This window comes from Giraffa tippelskirchi, chromosome 12 (assembly GCF_054371585.1).
Source record: "Giraffa tippelskirchi isolate mGirTip1 chromosome 12, T2T-mGirTip1v1.2.pri, whole genome shotgun sequence".
Taxonomy (NCBI): domain Eukaryota; kingdom Metazoa; phylum Chordata; class Mammalia; order Artiodactyla; family Giraffidae; genus Giraffa; species Giraffa tippelskirchi.
This window is the reverse complement of record NC_137286.1, coordinates 148,440,168-148,459,847: the sequence shown is the minus strand read 5'-3', so window position 1 is coordinate 148,459,847 and position 19,680 is coordinate 148,440,168. Positions and strand designations below refer to the sequence as shown.

Genomic DNA, 19,680 nt, shown 5'->3' with positions numbered 1-19,680 from the left:
AGTCACACACACCGCTGGTGAACCTCAAGAAGCCAATCGGAGGCTGAGAACGTGACTCAGGCTGTGGGAGGGATCAGGCTGAAAAGCACCGAGAGAAGAGAGCCTGCGTTCCAAAGCTACCTCTCCAAAATCTGTGAAACTGAAAACTCTCAAAGCTCCTGAAAATGCAGCAGAAATCATCAGTCCCCAAAGAAGTGAATGCAGTACGTGTCCTGAGGCCCAGGGGACGGAGGGGAAGCCCATGCAGAGTGCCTGCTCGGCGGTGCTCAGCGCCGGCCCTGCTCTAGGACCACTTGCTCTATGACCAGGCGGTCTGTGTGCTCAGCACACTGGACATGTTCACGGTCACACCCTCCAAGCCTTTCTCTCCCCTCTACCCTACTCCACCTCGCCTGTAATGAACCTGCAGCAGGGCTTCACTGCCCCCTGGAACAGAGCTAGGCAATAAGAATGCAAAATGCCCCTCTGACCTGGCACAGGGCCACCAGGAAGATATATGTCCTAAGAACCAAAGGGTTTCATTAATGAAACCCATAAAGGATTAAATGTAATTTATGTTGTACTCTTCTATGTACCTTAAAATTCCTCCAGCAAGGATGGAGGCAGGGTCTGCCCCAGGTCCTTCAGCAAATGTGGCCTTGTAGAGATGCAACCCCGCGCAAAGGTGCTCCACCAGGCTCACAAACAGGCCCCGCCCACCAAGCTCATAGTCCCACCCACCATGCTCACAGCCACACCCACATCCCCGCCCCGCCCACCGCACGAGCCACATCCCCACACTCATAGCCACATCCATACCAGACACAGTAACTGAACTCGGCTCTCACTCAAGCTCATGCGTGTGATCACACTTGTCACTTCAGTCACCGGCTTCCTCCAAGCACAAACACTGCTCTGAACCTGTCCCTCTCCCTGAGGTGGGCACAGAGGGGACCGCAGTGGGGGTCTCCAGAGGACTCCCAGGAAGGGCAATGAGGGAGTGAGGGCAGAGCCTTCCATTCTGAAGCAGCTCATCAGCTCCACGTCACAGACGCAAACACGGGGCTGTCACACTTCCAAACTCACTAGGGCTCACCTCCTTGTAGCAGAGGGCGGCCGAGGGCCGCAGGGGGGGTGCGGGTCGGAGGCAGCTCAGGCTCCAGGGCTTGGGGGTCTTCGGAGGCTCCAGGGGCCCCCAGTTGATGGTGGTGTGTGGAGTGCCGTGGTGGGAGGGGTGGGGTAGCGTGTGGTAGGCGGGCGTCAGCGGCGCCGGCTTGCTGTCCGCGTGCTTGCTGGACGGGGTGACAGAGTGGGAGGGGAGCTGCCCGGGAACAGAGGGGAGAGAGCAGAGAGCGTCACCGCCAGAGGACCGGGGCCAGCCCAGCCCTCCCAGCACAGCAGCGTCCACTTGCTAGCGTGCATCCGGGACCTCCAGACACTCAGGTTACTGGCCGCCAGGCCAAGCATCCCTCACACGCTGCGTGGGGCCCACTGAGCTCAGGGCAGGAAGCAGCAGGCTGCTGGGTCCAGACCCGGAAATCCATCCACCACCGTTAACCGCCATGCAGTCACATTTGCAAAGAAGGCATTTCATTTAACACCGATATCAGGATTCTATAAAAGAATGGGCATTCCCCACACTGGGAATGTGATTGGGGGAGGGTGATTATTACCCCCCCAGCAAAAGTAGGGCCTGATCCCTGCTTTTCTTTAAAAAAAAGTTTTCCTGGGACAGTCAGGCCCACTCGTGTCAATGGCTGCTTTTATATTATAAAAGCAAAATACAATTGTAAGAGACCATATTGCCTAAAAACCAAAAATATATCTACTGTCTTTCTGAAGAAAAATTTTACCAATCCTTTGTGTAGAACCTTTTCTCAGAAAAATCAGCTTTAATCAAGATAAAGTTATATAAATCTAATTTCTCAGAAGGACCTAATTAATGGGGTTTATACTCCTAGAAACCCCAAAAGTATTCCATCATACTGACAAATAAGAAAATGTTAAACAAAATAAGTAACAATTCAAAATTAGCCAGTGACCATGAATTAACCCAAAACAATATGGTATGCTTAGCAGGAGGAAAAGTTGAGTTGTTCTGTGAGCTGGAAACCAGAGTAAGCTCATTATTCAGAAGAAATGAGTAATATGTGAAACACAGGCTTAAAGGGGAGCCTGGGCTCGAGCTGAGGCCTGGGGTTCAAGGACAGAAGCAGTGGACTCGCTGCCGTGACCACACCACTGTCCTGGGACCAGAGAGGCCAGAGTCCCAGCACAGGGTTACCTGAGGTGGGACTTTATAGAGGTTAGTTTCAGGCTGTTACCACCTGAGTGAGAAGGCACTCCCTTCTGATGTACACACACGTACACACCTATGCCCTTGGGATAAATTTAGTCCCATGAAAGCTAAGCATCTCTAGTATATTTTTACAATATGGAAAAGGTGTAATGGCAGAGCCATTCAAAATGATAGCTGAAGCAAATGAGTACTTTTTACCCCCAAACTGTTCAGAAATGGAGTAAGAAGCTGCACCTGTGACCAGTACACTATGCGATGGCCACCATCCCTGAGAAAAACCTTCAAGCCCGAGGACAGCGACCACAGGGTGAACCACGTGGTAGAAGTCCCAGGAGAGACCCTCACAAGCCAGCCGTGCCATAAGGTCCTAGGTCATCGTGAGGAGGGCACCTCGTTCGTCAGTGCTCGCTGGGAAAGGCGACAGGTGTTCAGATGAGTCAATACCAGTATCTTAAGCATGCAACACCAGTAAAGACAAGCTTTAAGCACTGACACTTTGGTACAGATATATTTTGAAATGGCTAAGTTTCTAACAACTTGCAGAGCTGCTGAGCTTTTCTAAAGGTAGAAAATTCAGATTTCTTAAAATGATGAGTCAAAAATTGCACTTTAATGCCTTCAGCATGAATCTGGTCCTTTTTCTCATCATAAGTATTGTTTGGTTTTCGTTTTTGTTTTTGATAAAACATAATAAATACAATTAAAATGCTCAGAAAAGCCGTCTATGGACTGACGGTTCTCAGGGTTTTGACTGAAACCCCCTAGGTTAGTGTTCCCGGCCCGCCTCGGGCAAGGCAGCCCCCTAACCAGGTGCCGTGAGCTGTGTGCGCGCACGTGTGTGAACTCTCGAGAGGCAGTGCAAGCAGGCCTGGCCCACATGTGGGTCCCTGCGAAGCGGTCACGGTCCACGGGGATGAGGACACATCTGCAGAGAGAGCCAGGGCCCGGGCTATGCGCTCCCGAGCCGGGGTCTGCAGGCGGGGGCGGGGCGGGGGCCCTTACGGTGTGGGACGGCACGGAGTGAGGCTTGATGGTGGGGTTTCCCGCCGCGGTGACCTTTGTCTGTTTCTGCAGGTGGTCCACCCACTCGTGGAGGTCCTGCTGGTTGTTGCAGGACACCAAGATCCGCTCGATCATGCTCCCTGGAAAGGACAGACACAGGCTGGGGGGGCGGAGCGTGCACACACGCGCACCCCAAGGAGGGCTGCCAGCGCCTCCATGCAGCCCTCGGGGTCTCCGCGGGGCCGGCGCATGAGGGCCGCTGCCTCGGCGCCGGAACAGAGAGCACCCAGAGTCTGCGCCTATCACCTGATATTTCAAACGCGTTTCTATGATTTTCACTGTCCTCAAGTTTTGTGATTGTCATTCCTGTCGTTGGTAGCTTTCCCTAAAAAAGACCCCCCCCCCACAAAAAGAAACAATTAGTGCTTTTCTAGTAAAGAAGGTACCGTTATTAAAGTAAATATTAAATGATTTTAGAAAAGGCAGAGGAACTGTCTTCGAAAAGCAAAAACTCTTGTTTGTACCAAAAGCATGTATAATACAAAAACCGCTACCTTGAATAAGAAATCGTAATACTATAACCAAGAATGAGCCAGCAAAAAGGTACAGGGCTGCACACCAGAACAAAAACATTTTATCTGATGAGTTACTCTAAATATAAACAGCAAGACACAAAAACATTATGCACTATGATTAAAAAAAAACTAGGATCCACGGTAGCTATTTTAAATGACGTTGTTTACAGAAAGGAAGCACAGATATGCGTTAAAGCAACACAGAGGAAGTTCCATGCCTGAGGGCAAAATAAAGGAAACTGGAGCCAGAGGAACCGTGTGAAGGCTGTGCCCGGTCGTCCGTCAGCAGACAGTCCATCGACAGCTGTGCCGAGCGCTGCACAAAACCCAGAGAAGAGCACCAGCCTGCCGCCCTGGAACACAGGGCGTGAGGCAGGGAGCGGAAGCAGAACTGGGCCGCGGACGGACCACCTTGACTAACAGACACCAGAGCTGTGGAGGCCAAGCTAGTCCTCAGGGAGGACTCTCGGGGTCAGGGCCAGAGGCCCCTGACAAGCAGGACTCTGAGCAGAGGGGTGGCAGTGAGGCCGCAAGGGCACAGGACTCCTGACACCTGGGGCAGAGGCCGCGGGGCTGAGAGCACCCCACGGGGCCCCGGCCATCTCTGCAACCCCCCACAGGCCTCATCCAGTCCACGGGCACCGGGGCCCGCGCTCAGGAGCCTGGCCCAAGGCAGCCGGGCAGGCACTGTGTGGTCAGGTGTGGACATTGCAGATGCCCTGCCGAGGGGCCGAAGGCACCAGGGTGACCGAGAGCTCGGAGAAGCCCAACAGGAAACACAGCTGTGTGTCCCCGACTAACCCGCAGCAACACCCACGGAGGACGGGACGAGCTCGCTGTGGCCGGATGTGGTGCAAAGCCAGAAGTGAACACTGACAGTGCGTGGACTGGGGGTCACGGCACTCGGAGAGAAGCCCCCAGGACGGCGCACCCAGGTGGGAACCAGGGCCCTGCAGCAGTACGCTGATGCCAGCACCCTGCGGCCTGAGGCCGCCCCGGACGCCACCGCAGCTCCACAGGGCACCACAGGGCCCTCAGCCTCTGGGGGGCCTTCAAAGCCAGGGAACGTGGCTGGAAAGGACCGAGGTCGCTTAAAGCGGCGGCGACCGGCTTGTGGAACCCCCGCAGGTGCTCCCTCGGCCAGGCGTTGGCTCAACCGCAGGCTTACAAATTAGGAGGCGGTCCTTTCCTAGGCTGGCCCATGTCTTATCTGCTTTTTTGCGCCTAAAGTGCTCCTTTCAATGTCAACTCCTCTCTGGGCTGCAAAGCTTTCAGAGCAGGTACAAGCCAGCCGTGAACGCTCCAGACTCAGGACCCACCAGAGCTCTCGTTGGGGACAAGACAGACAACGTGCCACGTGTGCGGAAATGCAATGCAGAGCAAACCCAGGGGGACTCCTGTGGGAACGGCGCCTGCTGACCAGTCAGGCCTTGAAAAACGGATGCAAGGGCCGCAGCTTCAATAACCACAAAGGACAAAGCAGCCAGCTTCACCAGAAGCCCCTAGTAGACACAGATAAAACCTATGGCACTTAACGGGCTTCCCTGTGGCTCAGAAGGTAAAGAAGCCGCCTGCAGTGCAGGGGACCCGGGCTCCCTCCCTGGGTTGGGAAGATCCCTGGAGGAGGGCGAGGCAACCCCACGCTTTGAATTAACATCCAGAAACAGAAGAGCTCTGCCCTTGCACTTTCTTCTTAAATCAGTCTCATATCCTCTTGAAGAAAATCAGAAAAACAATTAGCAATAAAAAAGTGGAATACTCCCTGGCATGTGCCCGTGACTGCTGAGTCGACTGGGGGCCCACAGACCACTGCAGCCACACGTGGCCCCCAGCCGGCCCGCGGTGCGGCCACCTGCCCCGGTGGCAGGAAAGCGGCAGAACGACCTGGAGGTGACCGGCTGGCCTGCACCCCGGCGGTCTGTGTCCTCGGGGCCAGCTGTACAAATACCAGTTTCCTTCTCTTTTTGCTTTGGATTAACACAAAGATCCTAATTTGCACAGTCACGTCGAAACACATAGACAGGAGTTGTGTGTATGGATGTGAGTACGTACAACACTATACACAGCACACGAACAGACACACGTAGTACTTAACACAAAAACTCAAAATGAACCTTAAAACAGTTCCCAGGCCCACAATAAACAAATATAAATTTAAAATGTGTTTTACCTGATATATAAAACCACTCATCCTAGGACTGGCAGACAACATTAGCAAAATATTTGGAAAGAGTAGAAGATATCTTTCATTCTTTTCCTGATGTAAAAGAACAAATTTAAATAACTGTATTAAAAACACATATTTACAATGGTGAGAACAAATACTTACATGAGGCCTTATGAAACAGTATGTCACACTTCATGTTTAGGTGTTTCTTTCTACCAAATTTAAATAAATTAAATGGAAACAAAATTATGATAAATTCGTAAGACTCACAAGTATCACATGCAACATCTTTTTTAAAAATCTGAGTTTAGCTCTGCCATTAACTTATCAATAGGCAGGAGTAAGAAAAACAAATTTTTTCTGTGGTTGAGAGAAAATGGAAGAAAAGAACTTGTGAACTTTTAGTGGCACTGGGAGACCAGGTGGAACCTTCAGGCTGAAGGTGGGGAGGATATAAAGCAGGGAGATCGCCTCTGGCCCACTGACAGATCCTGGCACGAACCTAGAGCCCAACATGTCCACTGTTGCCATCTCGCCAATTTACACAAAAGGCCAACGAGCACTGTTTACGTATTAAATCTCATTTGCTGCAATAGGTAACAAAAGCCCCAGAAAGACCACAAGTGAAGCAAAGATGGCTAAGAATCTAAAAGGAGACTCAAGAGAGAAACACCGCCCACAGCAGTGAAGGAACTCAGGGAAGTCGTGTCCCTGGCAGGTGCCCCGAAGCCAGCCAGGCGCAGGGGCCTTGGAGCGAGGTTCCCCCCATTAAAAGAAACGCGGGGAACGCTGAAGCAGAGCTGGGCAGAGGGCCGCGCAGTACCTCGCTGCCCGCACACTGGATCAGGACCTGGGACATGTAGACGACGCTGCCCAGGGTCTTGATGTCGTCGCCCTCCCAGCTGCGGATGGCCTCCGTCAGGATCTGCAGCTCCAGCTCCTTCCTCTTCCGCACCTCCTGACACTGCGCCTGGGGGCACATGAGGCCGTGTCAGGGGAGATGGGCTCCCAGACCAAGCTTCTGGCTCTACCGCTCCGCCCCTGACTTCTTCAGACAGACCAGCTAGCGAACAACTCGCTCACTTCACGAGGACGGAATCAAGTCAAGAGAGACCCACAACAACACAACAGCTCTAGAATGAGAAACACTATGTTAGAAAAATACAGCAAATCCTGTTGCTTTTTGAAGAAATGTGGACTGGACAAGAAAAATATTCTCTGATTTTACTAGTGAGCGCCAGAGGAGAAGACCTAGAGGAGGGGAAGAGAGTGAGCTCCACCTGCGCCATAAATAAGACACGGATTCCAGAAACCCGGTCAGTAAGACAGCTTGACGGCACGTAAGCAGGAAGCCCAGCATTCCGCTTCACGCGCTGTCACTAGAGGTGCAGGGATGAGGCTGAAAGCATGTTCTAAACCATCTAAGGGTACTATAGCCCAATGTGGTGCCGTGTAAGAATGTAAACAGCGACCCTCCCATTTCTCTGGTGTCCACAGCGCCATAGAGCATGGAAGTTTACCAGCCGTGGAATCACTATGTTATTTATTTTTTATTTCTCCAGAATAAATCCAAATTATAGTTCACAACTAATTTCCTGCATTCATTTGCCATAATGATATCTGATGGAAAAAAACCATAACACACTCTATGACTTACTGAAAGGTTTTTGAAGGCGGTCATGGATTTCTGAATATCTTGTCTGTCTGGGTGATAATCCTTTGAATAAAAGAGGCACACTGTGAGCGTTCATAATGAAAAGTCTGCTCTTCAGAAGGCTCTCTCTGGAGACCGGCTCGAACTGTCCCTGTAGCTTCAACCTGTAACCTGTCCCTTTGTCTCGGCACTGAAGTGGCTCTGCTTAGTCTCTGAGGGGATCATGGAGCGGTGGACAGTCTCCTGGACTCTGCCCTGGAGGAGGCCGGCCCACAGCCTCGCCCACCCCCCCGCCCTGCTGCTCGGGCACCAAAGGGCAGAGGGGAGAGGGGAGCAGAAGAGCAGACTGCCTGCTCTTTGGGGAATGACTCAGCACACCCTAACCAAGCCAGCAGCCTGAACCCCAACTTATGCCGGGCCCACAGCCTGTGTTCTGAAATAGGTATACATCAGTAGCTAATTCTTTTCCTATCATCTCTCCATAACTTATACGCTTAACACTGTAGGCACATGTTCCCGATGTAACCCCTCAACACCACGGACGTTTTCTAGCTACTGGAAATCTCCCCACCAGCAGTGGTTGGAGCAGACGCTTCTCTACAGAGCTGAGATACGGGAAAACAACTTCACAATCAACAAAGTCCCTGTGAAACTATCCCGAGTTACAGGCCAGCGGTACAGCCCTCTCCAGGTCTGGCTCCTGACCGCTCCTCGGGGCGTGGCCAGCGGGCAGACGTACCTCCATGTGTCTCTCCAGCTCCTTGAGCAGTGCAGGGTACTTGTCCAGGCGCATGAACGGCTTGCTGAGGCCGGTGGTCAGCACGAGAATCCCCGGGCTGCTGGCGCCCTTCAGCTCCATGAACTCTCCCAGCTCTTCACTGAGCGTGAGCAGAGAGAGCAGAGGCCACCGTCAGAGCTCAGGAGGGCTGCGCGCCTGCCCCAGCCCCCAGGACAACGATGGACACACGGGGCCCTTGACCACTCAAAGGCCACAGGTTTTACAGCCAAACGTGTGCCGCTTATTTCTAAACACCAAAGGGAAGACCCCCACATGGGTCACGTCATGGCCCTCAGCCTGAGCAAAGTCATGTGTGCATGACACAAACAGCCATGGTTTCCCAGCAAACCATTCAGGAAAGTCCCCCTCAGCGAGCCGACTGTATACAGAAAAGTCTGGACGTGGGCGGTCCTTGTAGGGCGAGGACAGAGCCTGGTTCGCTGGTCCTTCAAGATGGTAAAATGTGTGAGGAGACGCGTCACAGCTACAACCACCCGACTCACGGTGCTCAGCCTCCAGGCACCGCAGCCCCTGAACAGCAGCAGCACGCAGCGGCGCCACTGCCCGACACGCACGCAGGCTCCCAACTTCCAAAAGCATTTCCGCATCATCGTTTCCCTTAACCCTCCCAACACGCATGAATAAAGTTGTCTGCATTTGTGGACGAGAACCCGAGGGCACACTCAGAAACGAAGATGCTGCAAAGCCAGCCTTTCCTGCCCACTCCTCCTCTCCCACCCTGCCATCAGCAAGCCCCACCGAGTGCCTTCCCGGACCACAGCCTCGTGCACGGGGCCGTCCTGGCTCCAGCTCACAGGAGGACCCAGGAAGGCCAGCGGGAGGCCCAGCTCCGTCACCCACACATCTGTGGCTCATGCCTGTGATCGAAACTCTGCGTTTCTGTCTCTGCACCACAGGGCAGATGACTCCAGTCTGTGGCCTTCACTGCTGCCAAGAGGTGTCCCTGCAGACAAGGAGTGGAGGACACCTGGGCTGTGGGCAGAAGAGGCCGCACCCCCTCTGGGGCCCCACATCTCCCACTGGGAAGAGCACTGTAAACGAGGTCATAAAGTAAACACGAAAATCCTGAAGCCCCGACCCATGGGTGCGGGTTGCCTAGATCCGCCTCACGTCACCCCTCCCCCTACCCCTTAACGGCACTAAGAGTAAAGTTCGACTCCTTTAAATATAATCTAATTGGGGCCTTTTCTACCACAAGAAAAATAACAAAAAAAGTCTCTTTGGGCCATTCTTGATATTTTAGTATTATATGAAACTTCATAACTATAGTTATGGCAGACAACAATTAATAAAACCAAGCAAATTATTCTTATCACACACCCACCTACTCCCAAAATTCCCTACAACTAAAAACTTATGTGGAATTTTTGCAAGCAAAAGTAACTTCTTTTAATATCCATGAGTGAGTGAAGTCACTCAGTCGTGTCCGACTCTTTGCGACCCCATGGACTGTCGCCCACCAGGCTTCTCCATCCATGGAATTTTCTAGGCAAGAGTATTGGAGTGGGTTTCCATTTCCTTCTCCAGGGGATCTTCCCGATCCAGGGATCAAACCCGGGTGTCCCACATTGCGGGCAGATGCTTTACCATCTGAGCCACCAGAGAATCCCTTTAATATCCACATGACAGTCTTAAAATGCCAGACACGTACACAGTTAAGAAATGAAACAAAAACTTTTATAAATCTTTACAGATCACTGTATGGGCTTCCCAGGAGATGCTAGTGATAAAGAACCCCCTGAGTCGGGAAGATCCCCTCGAAGAGGGCATGATAACCCACTCCAGAATTCTTGCCTGGAGAATCCCATGGACAGAGGAGCCTGGTGCGCTACAGTCCACAGGGTCAGCAAAGAGTCAGACATGACTGAAGCAAGTTAGCACATATTTGCTTCATTTTTTAGTTTTTAAAAAATTTAGTACCATAATAAAACAAAACAGCAGGTTATAGCTTTTCTGACAAAACAAAGGCCCTTTCAGCTTAATTTCTACGGATGCTAGCAACCCTTACACAGTATTTTATCCTCTGTATTTACTCAAACGACACTGTGGGCTGCAAGATGGTGACCAGAGGAGCGCAGAGAGAACCTCAGGTCATCCCAGCAAAAAGTAACCACCACTGTGAGGGAAAAAAGGAGACATTCTACACACTAAATCATGAAACCCGGAATTCACTGCTAACAGGCAGCCACGAGCCTATGATGTCGACTATCAAACGACTATGCAAAAGGCAGATATCCATTATAATTCAACAGGACCAGTGGTTCCATACATACGTTTTCCAGATTCACACTCAAAATTTAAACTAACACAACATAAGGATCATAAGACTAAAAATAAGACTTAAAAACTGCAAAACACTATGTTTAAATCAATCCCTAAGAAAGTATATTCAAGCAGAAAAACAGACTGATCCACCCCTGAGTGGTGGTTTCAGGGCCTTAACCAAGGAGCAGGACAGAGGCCACAAGTAGGGCCCAGGGCAGAAGGGAGAGGGAGGGAGGGCTGGCGGAGGCCCCTCCGGGCGGCGGCTCCTAACCCCGACTCACGCTCCGGACGCTAGGTCTGCGCTGCGGGCAGGGCGGGCGCCGCCTCCCAGGGACCCCAGGAGGGCACGCAGGCAGCGCATCCTGCCAGCCGCCTCGCTCGCCCATCCTCGGCACACACTCCCAGGACCTGACCGTCCCCGCTCCCGCCTCCCGCCCGGGACACACCATGTGGAGGCGGGCAGAGGGTCCCTGAGCACAGCCCCGTCTGGACGACCTCCTGTTCTTCTGGGAAAAGCTGCCCTGAGGTTGCAGCCACGACACAAGCACTCATTCAAGTAATAACGCAGAGGGGAACACAGCACATGCTCACAAGTTGCCCCTGAATGTCTAAACATTTCAGGAAACTTCAACAGTCTGAATGGTTTTAAATGTCACCTTCGGGACACAGCTTCACCTCCAGGGGGCCAATCCCTGACCAAAACGGCGGAAGGAAAGAACGACATTTAAAATGCCCTGTAATTTACCCCAATGTTCTATCTGCTGTTGATCGTTCCCAGGACTGCGTCAGCAATTCCTGAGGAATTTTCAGAAATCTCACATTTCAGTCCCTGCATTTCACTCGGGAGGAAACTCATCTTAGTCATCGTTCCCAGGAGGAGACGCTCAGCTACTCTAGGGCTCCGCTTCCCGCCGACAGGACCCTATGCCCGGACACTTCCGGAGAAGAGGGGTGCCCTCCGAGGCTTCCCGCTGACAGGACCCTATGCCCAGACACTTTCGGAGAAGAGGGGTGCCCTCCGAGGCTTCCCGCCAACAGGACCCTATGCCTGGACACTACCGGAGAAGGGGGTGACCTCCGAGGCTTCCCGCCGACAGGACTCTAACCCGGACACTTCTGGAGAAGAGGGGTGCCCTCCGAGGCTTCCCGCCGACAGGACCCTATGACCAGACACTTCCGGAGAAGAGGGGTGATCTCTGAGGCCCCCCGGCTTCCAAGTGGTGCTTAGGGCTCCAAGCAGGTCACAGGCCCTCCCTAAGGGCCACACGACCCGGCCACACTCGGAGGGACACAGGACTCCTCGCCGGAGCCTCATTCAGTTTACAAAGAGCCCAACAATGCCCGCTTCCCAGCACAGCTTCTAAGCTTTAAATTGAAATATTAAGTTAGGAGTAACTTGAAGTTAAATATTTAAATCGGAAGCACAGTGGCATTTACCTTGATGCGACTCACACAATTTCTTCATTTATAATTTAAAGGAAAAAAAAAAAAAGAATGACTGAACTGCTATTTATGGCTGAACTGCTGTTTTCAGAAGAAACCGTAAAGTTTTTTTGCATCCTTAACACAGACATGTGCGTTCTGGGAGCAGAAGCAGAGCCTCGCGACCACCCTGTGTGCAGGCCAAGCCCTGCGGTCCTCCCTGCCGCCCAGGAGGCCGGGCTCCGGACTGCCCAGGACACACTGGCCGTGCCTGATTCGACGAGCAGAGAGCATCCTGCTGCTGCTTCCCTGCACTCCTGGCTGCCTCCGGCTGCAGAGCGGAAGCGCACGGCCTGTGGCTCGGCGTGCCCCAGCAAAGCCAGCCCTCATGTAGACGGACACAGTCTCCTACAGCAAAGTCAGTTCCGTCACACATGCTCCAGTCTCACGCACTGAGAGAATGCGACTCCGGCAACCTGGACCAGCCCATGGCCACCTTCCAGAGTTCCCACCAGCTCCCCTGACCTCCATCCAAAGGGTCCAGTCTGAAGGGGAGACTTCAAAACACACCCGTTTCTATTATAAGCACTAATTAGGATTTTAAAGCCTGCTATCAGTCCTCCCCAGGCACTCACTTGGAGAAGAATTAAACTTACCATTCTTGAATAAACACATGGATGCTTGTACTGCGTGTCAAGTAATATTTGACAGAAACGAGCTGCCCAGAGGGAACCCCAGGACACGGCTGCCCGCCACCCTCACCCCAGGAAGAAGTCCACGAGACGCACCTGTGCTCCGTGAGGACGCTGACCGCGGATGGGTGGTTGGCACAGTACGCCAGGTACAGGGTCTTCATCTGCGGCATCAGGCTGAGGAAGCAGCCCCCGACCCTCTGCTGGGCCTCCGGCGTCCTGCGGACAGCGACACGGAGCTGCACTTAGTGAGCGCCTCCCAGAGCCCCAGCCGCGGGGCAGCCCTGGATGGCGCGCCCGGCCCCCGGCCCCCGGCCCCTGACCCCCGGGGGAGCGGCTCGGCGGAAAGCAGGCCATCCCCTCCTGCAGCGTCCAGATGCCGGGACCTGCAGGCCAGCCCCTTCCTCAGACAGTGAGAAAAACAGATGTCAAGGAGCATTATGTTGCGTGTAAATAAGGAGAAACAGAACGTGTGGTTACTGGTCGGTACGGTTTCCTGCGGAAGTAGCCGCAAGACGGGCGCACGAGAAACCCCACAGCCGGCTTCCTGGGTGGAGGCTGTGCCATCGGTGGCAGGAGAGACGAGTGGCCCGCAGAGCAGGGCGGTCACCCCGCCAGGCGAGGGAGACGGTCCCGAGCGTCGGGGGCCGACAGCCCTCCCGGGCCGCGGGGGCCGCAGACCCAACAGCTTGCCCCTGAGCAGGCACTGCGTGTGTGAGGGCCAGCACTCCGCTCATTCACTGGGATCTGACGTCAAAGCAAGCGGGTGCCCGCACTGCTGGCAGACTGTTTCCCAAGTGTGAACCCCCAAGTGAGTTTTAACAGCCTTCAGGGATTCGTGACAATTTCCTGTACCTGCAGGATCAATAGTCACTGACTCAATAAATTAACTTCAACTATTTAGTCAGGCACTGGGAACACGTTAAAAACAGAGAAAGAAAGGGTCTCTACCTTAAGGGTGACTGCAATCTTTGGGGGGATACGAAACCAGTTCAAAACGAAGCTGAATATAACAGAGAGCGAGCCGATGCCTAAATCGTACAGCCACACACTGCAGGTGGCCCCAGAGGGGGACACGGCGTACCCCGGAGGGGGGGATGGCGCACCCCAGGAGGGGCGGAGGGCACACCCCAGAGGGGGGAGGGCGCACCCCGGAGTGGCGGAGGGTGCACCCCGGAGGGGGACAACGTGCATCCCAGAGGGGGAGTGGCACCCCTAGTCACCAGGGAGCAGGCATCACACGCTGCCAAGGGCGCCGTCTCCAAAGGCACTGAGACCACTTTTCTACCAGGACCCGGAACCCAAGACACACCTGCTCTGAGACGCTAAACACCGACATCTCAACAGCGATGGTCACGCTCGGATGCAAGAAAACAGGCAGAGGCTGCCTTCTCCAGCGAGAGACCCGCAGGGAACCCCGCCTGCCTGGCTGAGGGGACAGAAGGCGACAGCAGAGACGGGACGTCACGGTTTGATCAGCAAGAGCAAACCACTGCCGGAGACGGGGCACAGGCAGCCTGCAGACGCACCGTCTAGGTGACAAGACGACGGGGCTGGACGCCCTGCTCAGCGCCGGGCGAGGGGCTGCTGGGACGTCCTTGCCCACCTGGGCCAGACCACAGCCCAACGCACTCAGAGGGAAACACACTGCGATCTAGGTCAAGGGGCTTTAATTCGCTACATGTCCGCGGATTACACACGGACAATGACCTCAGTATACGAGACCTTCCTCCTTTCTTCCCATCGAGCTTGGCTCTAGAGTTTTACTACCTCTCTCAACCCAATCTGCAAGAAATCACTACACTTGCCACCATCAGCTTATGAAACCTTCACAGTCCATCAACTCGCCAACCTGAACTAGCAGCCGGAGCTCAGAAAGGTCACGTGAGTGGTCTTAATTGGAGCCTAGGTATTATGCCAACACATCTCACACGTACCACCGTGTACATCACCGAAATAATGGAACACACAACACTCACAAAGACCATCCAGGCAGAACATGACTTAAGGACAGAGAGAGGGGATTTTCTTCTTGGCTTTCTCTCGTGCTTCCAGAGGCGGCTTTGAGAGCGTGAAAACGTGTAGGAGAGCGCACGGCTGTCACCACGTCCCCTGCAGCCTCCTGGGAGCCCCACAGCAACCTGTGACAATTACAGCCGGGTCAGCAAGGCCTGCGACTGTGGTTCCATCATTGATCTGATGATAGGAGGGGGTGGTCTGATAGAAGGTGTCATCAATCAAGGACCTGCTAACAGGCAAAGAGTTATCAATGATCAGATACCAGGTGAGGAGTTATCAATGGTCTGGTAACAGGTGAAAGAAACAGGTAAAACGACTAGACCATTCAGGTATGACTTAAATCAAATCCCTTATGATTATATGCGCCACGGCAGCTCAGACTGCAAAGCGTCTGCCTGAAATGCGGGAGACCCGGGTTCGATCCCTGGGTTAGGAAGATCCCTGGAGAAGGAAATGGCAATCCACTCCAGTATTCTTGCCTGGAAAATCCCATGGATAGAGGAGCCTGGTAGGCGACAGTCCATGGGGTTGCAAAGAGTCGGACACGACTAAGCGACTTCACTTACTTACTTATGATTATACAGTGGAAGTGACAAATTCAAGGGATCAGATCTGATACACAGAGTGCCTGAAGAACTGTGAACGAAGGCTCGTGACATTATACAGGAGGCGGTGATCAAAACCATCCCCGAGAAAAAGAAATGCAAAAGGGGAAAAGGGTTGTCTGAGGAGGCCTTACAAATAGCTGAGAAAAGAAGAGAAGCTCAAGGCAAAGGAGAAAAGGAAAGATATATCCATCTGAATACAGAGTTCCAACGAATAGCAAGGAGAGATAAAAAAGCCTTCCTCAGTGATCGATGCAGCAAAGAAACAAAGGCAAACAACAGAATGGGAAAGACTAGAGATCTCTTCAAGAAAATCAGAGATAGCAAGGGAACATGTCATGCAAAGATGGGCACAATAAAGGACAGAAACGGTATGCATCTAACAGATGCAGAAGATATTAAGAGGTGGCAAGAATACACAGAAGAACTGTACAAAAAAGATCTTCACAACCCAGATAATCACGATGGTGTGATCACTCACCTAGAGCCAGACATCCTGGAATGCGAAGTCAAGTGGGCCTTAGGAAGCATCACTACGAATAAACCTAGTGGAGGTGGTGGAATTCCAGCTGAGCTATTTCAAATCCTCAAAGGTGATGCTATGAAAGTGCTGCACTCAATGTGCCAGCAAATCTGGAAAACTCAGCAGTGGCCACAGGACTGAAAAAGGTCAATTTTCATTCCAATCCCAAAGACAGGCAATGCCAGAGAATGCTCAAACTACCGCACAACTGTACTCGTCTCACATGCTAGCAAAGTAATGCTCAAAATTCTCCAAGCCAAGCTTCAACAGTATGTGAACCAAAAACTCCCAAATGTTCAAGCTGGATTTAGAAAAGGCAGAGGAACTGGAGATCAAATTGCCAACATCCACTGGATCACTGAAAAAGCAAGAGTTCCAGAAAGACACCTACTTCTGCTTTATCGACTACGCCAAAGCCTTTGACTGTGTGGATCACAACAAACTGGAAAATTCTTAAAGAGATGGGAATACCAGACCACCTTACCTGCCTCCTGAGAAATCTGTATGCAGGTCAAGAAGCAGCAATTAGAACCAGACATGGAACGACGGACTGGTTCCAAACTGGGAAGGGAGTACGTCAAGGCTGTATATTGTCACCCTGCTTATTTAACTAGCATGCAGAGCACATCATGTGAAATGCCAGGCTGGATGAAGCACAAGCTGGAATCAAGATTGCCAGGAGAAGTATCATTAACCTCAGATACGCAGATGACACCACCCTTATGGCAGAAAGTGAAGAAGAACTCAAGAGCCTCTTGATGAAAGTGAAAGAGGAGAGTGAAAAAGCTGGCTTAAAACTCAACATTCAGAAAACTAAGATCATGGCATCTGGTCCCATCACCTCACGGCAAATAGATGGGGAAACAATGGAAACAGTGAGAGACTTTTATTTTCTTGGGCTCCAAAATCACTGCAAATGGTGGCTGCAGTCATGAAACTAAAAGACACTTGTTCCTTGGAAGAAAAGTTATGACCAACCTAGACAGCATATTAAAAAACAGAGACGTTACTTTGCCAACAAAGGTCCATCTAGCCAAAGCTGTGGCTTTTCCAGTAGTCATGTATGGATGTGAGAGTTGGACCATAAAGAAAGCTGAGCGCTGAAAAAGTCAAGCTTTTGAACTGTGGTGTTGAAGAAGACTCTTGAGAGTCCCTTGAACAGCAAGGAGATCAAACCAGTCAATCCTAAAGGAAATCAGTCCTGAATATTCATTGGAAGGACGGATGCTGAAGCTGAAGCTCCAATACTCTGGCCACCTGATGTGAAGAACCGACTCACTGGAAAAGACCCTGATGCTGGGAAAGATCGAAGGCAAGAGGAGAAGGGGACGACAGAGAATGAGATGGTTGGATGGCATCACCGACTCGATAGACATGAGTTTGAGCAAGCTCCAGGAGATGGTGATGGACAGGGAGGCCTGGTATGCTGCAGTCCATGGGTCACAGAGTCAGACACGACTGAGTGACTGAACTAAACTGAACAGGTGAAGAGTTACCAATGGTCTGATACAGGTGAGTAGTCAGGGCTCTGGTACAGGTGAGCAGTCAGGGCTCTGGTAACAGGTGAGCAGTCAGGGGTCTGGTAGCAGGTGAGCAGTCAGGGGTCTTGGTACAGGTGAGCAGTCAGGGGTCTGGTAGCAGGTGAGCAGTCAGGGGTCTGGTACAGGTGAGCAGTCAGGGGTCTGGTACAGGTCAGCAGTCAGTGCTCTGGTAGCAGGTGAGCAGTCAGGGGTCTGGTACAGGTGAGCAGTCAGGGGTCTGGTAACAGGTGAGCAGTCAGGGCTCTGGTAACAGGTGAGTAGTCAGCGCTCCGGGACAGGTGAGTAGTCAGGGGTCTGATACAGGTGAGTAGTCAGGGGTCTGGTAACAGGTGAGTAGTCAGGGGTCTGGTAACAGGTAAGCAGTCAGGGGTCTGGTAACAGGTGAACAGTCAGGGGTCTCATACAGGTGAGCAGTCAGGGCTCTGGGACAGGTGAGCAGTCAGGGCTCTGGTAACAGTCGCTGACACAGCCGTGCATCGCAGTCTCTCCAGGGAGAACACTACTCAGGCGTGTGGGGACACCCCGGGGCCGCTCTCCTTCCCCAGAGCAGAGAGGGATGAGCTCCAGGAGAAACCTGAGAAGGCAGAGCTGCGACACGACTTCCCCTCATAACATGTTTACTCCCGCGGGCGCTGCTAACTGCACAGAGGAAGGGTTCAGGGTCCGGTAACCACCAACTCCCGGGGAGACCAAGAGCAGCACAAGGGTGTGCCACGGCCTGAGTGAGCTCTGTCTGCGTCCCCCGAGTGTGCCCGCTGCCGACCGGACACGAGGGACTCCACAATGGAGCCTCAGGGCGCTGGCAGCCCCTGGCAAGCCCCTCCTGCTGGACCCCAAACCCTGAACGCGGACGACTTCCTCAAGGATGCCAGAGGCCGGGAAGGCGGCAGCACCCGAGGCTCCCCCAGAGGAGGCCCTCATCACCAGCCAGCAGCTCCAGCCCCCGCCTCGAGCCCCCAGCTCACGGCCCCACATGCCACTGGAGTGCCTTCCCTTCCGAACTTCCTAGGAGCTCAAGGTTGTAGAGCTGGAAACGTTTCCACGGAATCACGTGGTCTCATTCAACAAGTCAGGAGGTTACACCAAGAGCTACTCGGGGCCTCCCAGGCGACACACGGGGGGCCGACTGTGATGCGGAGTCCACTTGCAGAGAGCCCACTGGGGCCGAGGGTGATGACCGCGATCCCCTGGGTCGGTGCATCATCAACCCCAATCGCCTCCTCATCAGCTCAAGTCCTGTGCTCTGCGCTTCAGCAGGGACAGCCCAGCAGAACCAGAGGGCGCTCTGCGTCTCTGCCGTACGTTCTACAAGGTCAAATGGCATCTCTGGATCCCCGTGTTTCTATTGTTTGGATGGTTCAAAATACAACTTTCAGACAAAATACACTCTGTTCTCTAGTTCAAATTTGTATTTTGATAATAATCTAAAACAGATACTATTTTAGTGTGAAAACGTTACAGTAATGGTCCAGTGTCTACAAGATGAATCTATATCTTAAGATGCGCCTTATAATTAAGTTTTGAACTAAATACACAATGTTTATTTAACCAGTAGCAATTATGTCAAATGTTTATTTCAGTATTTTCTTCAATAAGCTGAAACCCTACAAAATATAAGACAACTAATGGGAACTCAGCCTACAATACACGGAGGAGTCTGCAACTAAACTAAGGACAAGCAAGCGTACAGCGCGCACAACACACGACAGCCGCACGGGGAGGGGGTGGCGGCTGTGACAGGAGGGGCCGGCGGGGCCGCAGCGCCAGCAGCAGCAGAAAGCGGCCCGAGCTGGGTGGGGGGGCTGGCACACGCCGCTTCCCAGGCCCACCCGACGGAGCCGAGGCCTGTGCAGCAGAGCGGGCGGGAGCTGGGCGCAGGCAGGGCTCCCCCAGACAGCCGCCACGCGGGGACGACCTCCGACCTCAGCTCCCCACCACCCTCAGGCCAGAATAACCAGGCACCACCCAGCTTCTGAGCAGAGCTGGAGGGGAGATGGGCGGGCAGAGGGCCACCCAGAAGGCCAGGACTCGTCAGGAGGTCCATGCAGGACACAGGGAGGAGAGGCCGGCCTGAGCCAGGGCAGCGGCTGCCACAGGAAGGAGAACCCTTCCAGGACAGAAGAGTACGTGGGCAAGTG

The 19,680-nt window shown here is 53.0% G+C and overlaps 1 protein-coding gene and 1 long non-coding RNA gene across 29 annotated transcripts in view; one reads left to right on the top strand and one right to left on the bottom strand.

The window, feature by feature from the left end:
- Nucleotides 1-19,680, bottom strand: part of ARHGEF7 (Rho guanine nucleotide exchange factor 7) — a 102,845-nt gene that overhangs the window by 15,959 nt on the left and 67,206 nt on the right. For all 28 annotated transcript variants that reach the window (XM_081551940.1, XM_081551942.1, XM_081551945.1 and 25 more), the window contains 8 exons: nucleotides 12,951-13,073; nucleotides 8,416-8,554; nucleotides 7,680-7,739; nucleotides 6,846-6,992; nucleotides 6,026-6,112; nucleotides 3,587-3,665; nucleotides 3,281-3,420; nucleotides 1,076-1,300 (listed from right to left, as the gene is read on the bottom strand). In XM_081551940.1, the coding sequence (XP_081408066.1) occupies nucleotides 1,076-1,300; nucleotides 3,281-3,420; nucleotides 3,587-3,665; nucleotides 6,026-6,112; nucleotides 6,846-6,992; nucleotides 7,680-7,739; nucleotides 8,416-8,554; nucleotides 12,951-13,073 (1,000 nt within the window). The remainder of the gene's footprint in view (nucleotides 1-1,075; nucleotides 1,301-3,280; nucleotides 3,421-3,586; nucleotides 3,666-6,025; nucleotides 6,113-6,845; nucleotides 6,993-7,679; nucleotides 7,740-8,415; nucleotides 8,555-12,950; nucleotides 13,074-19,680) is intronic.
- LOC145530486 (uncharacterized) lies at nucleotides 777-2,772 on the top strand. Its single transcript, XR_014071829.1, has 2 exons — nucleotides 777-917; nucleotides 2,492-2,772. It is a non-coding gene; the product is annotated as an uncharacterized LOC145530486 (long non-coding RNA).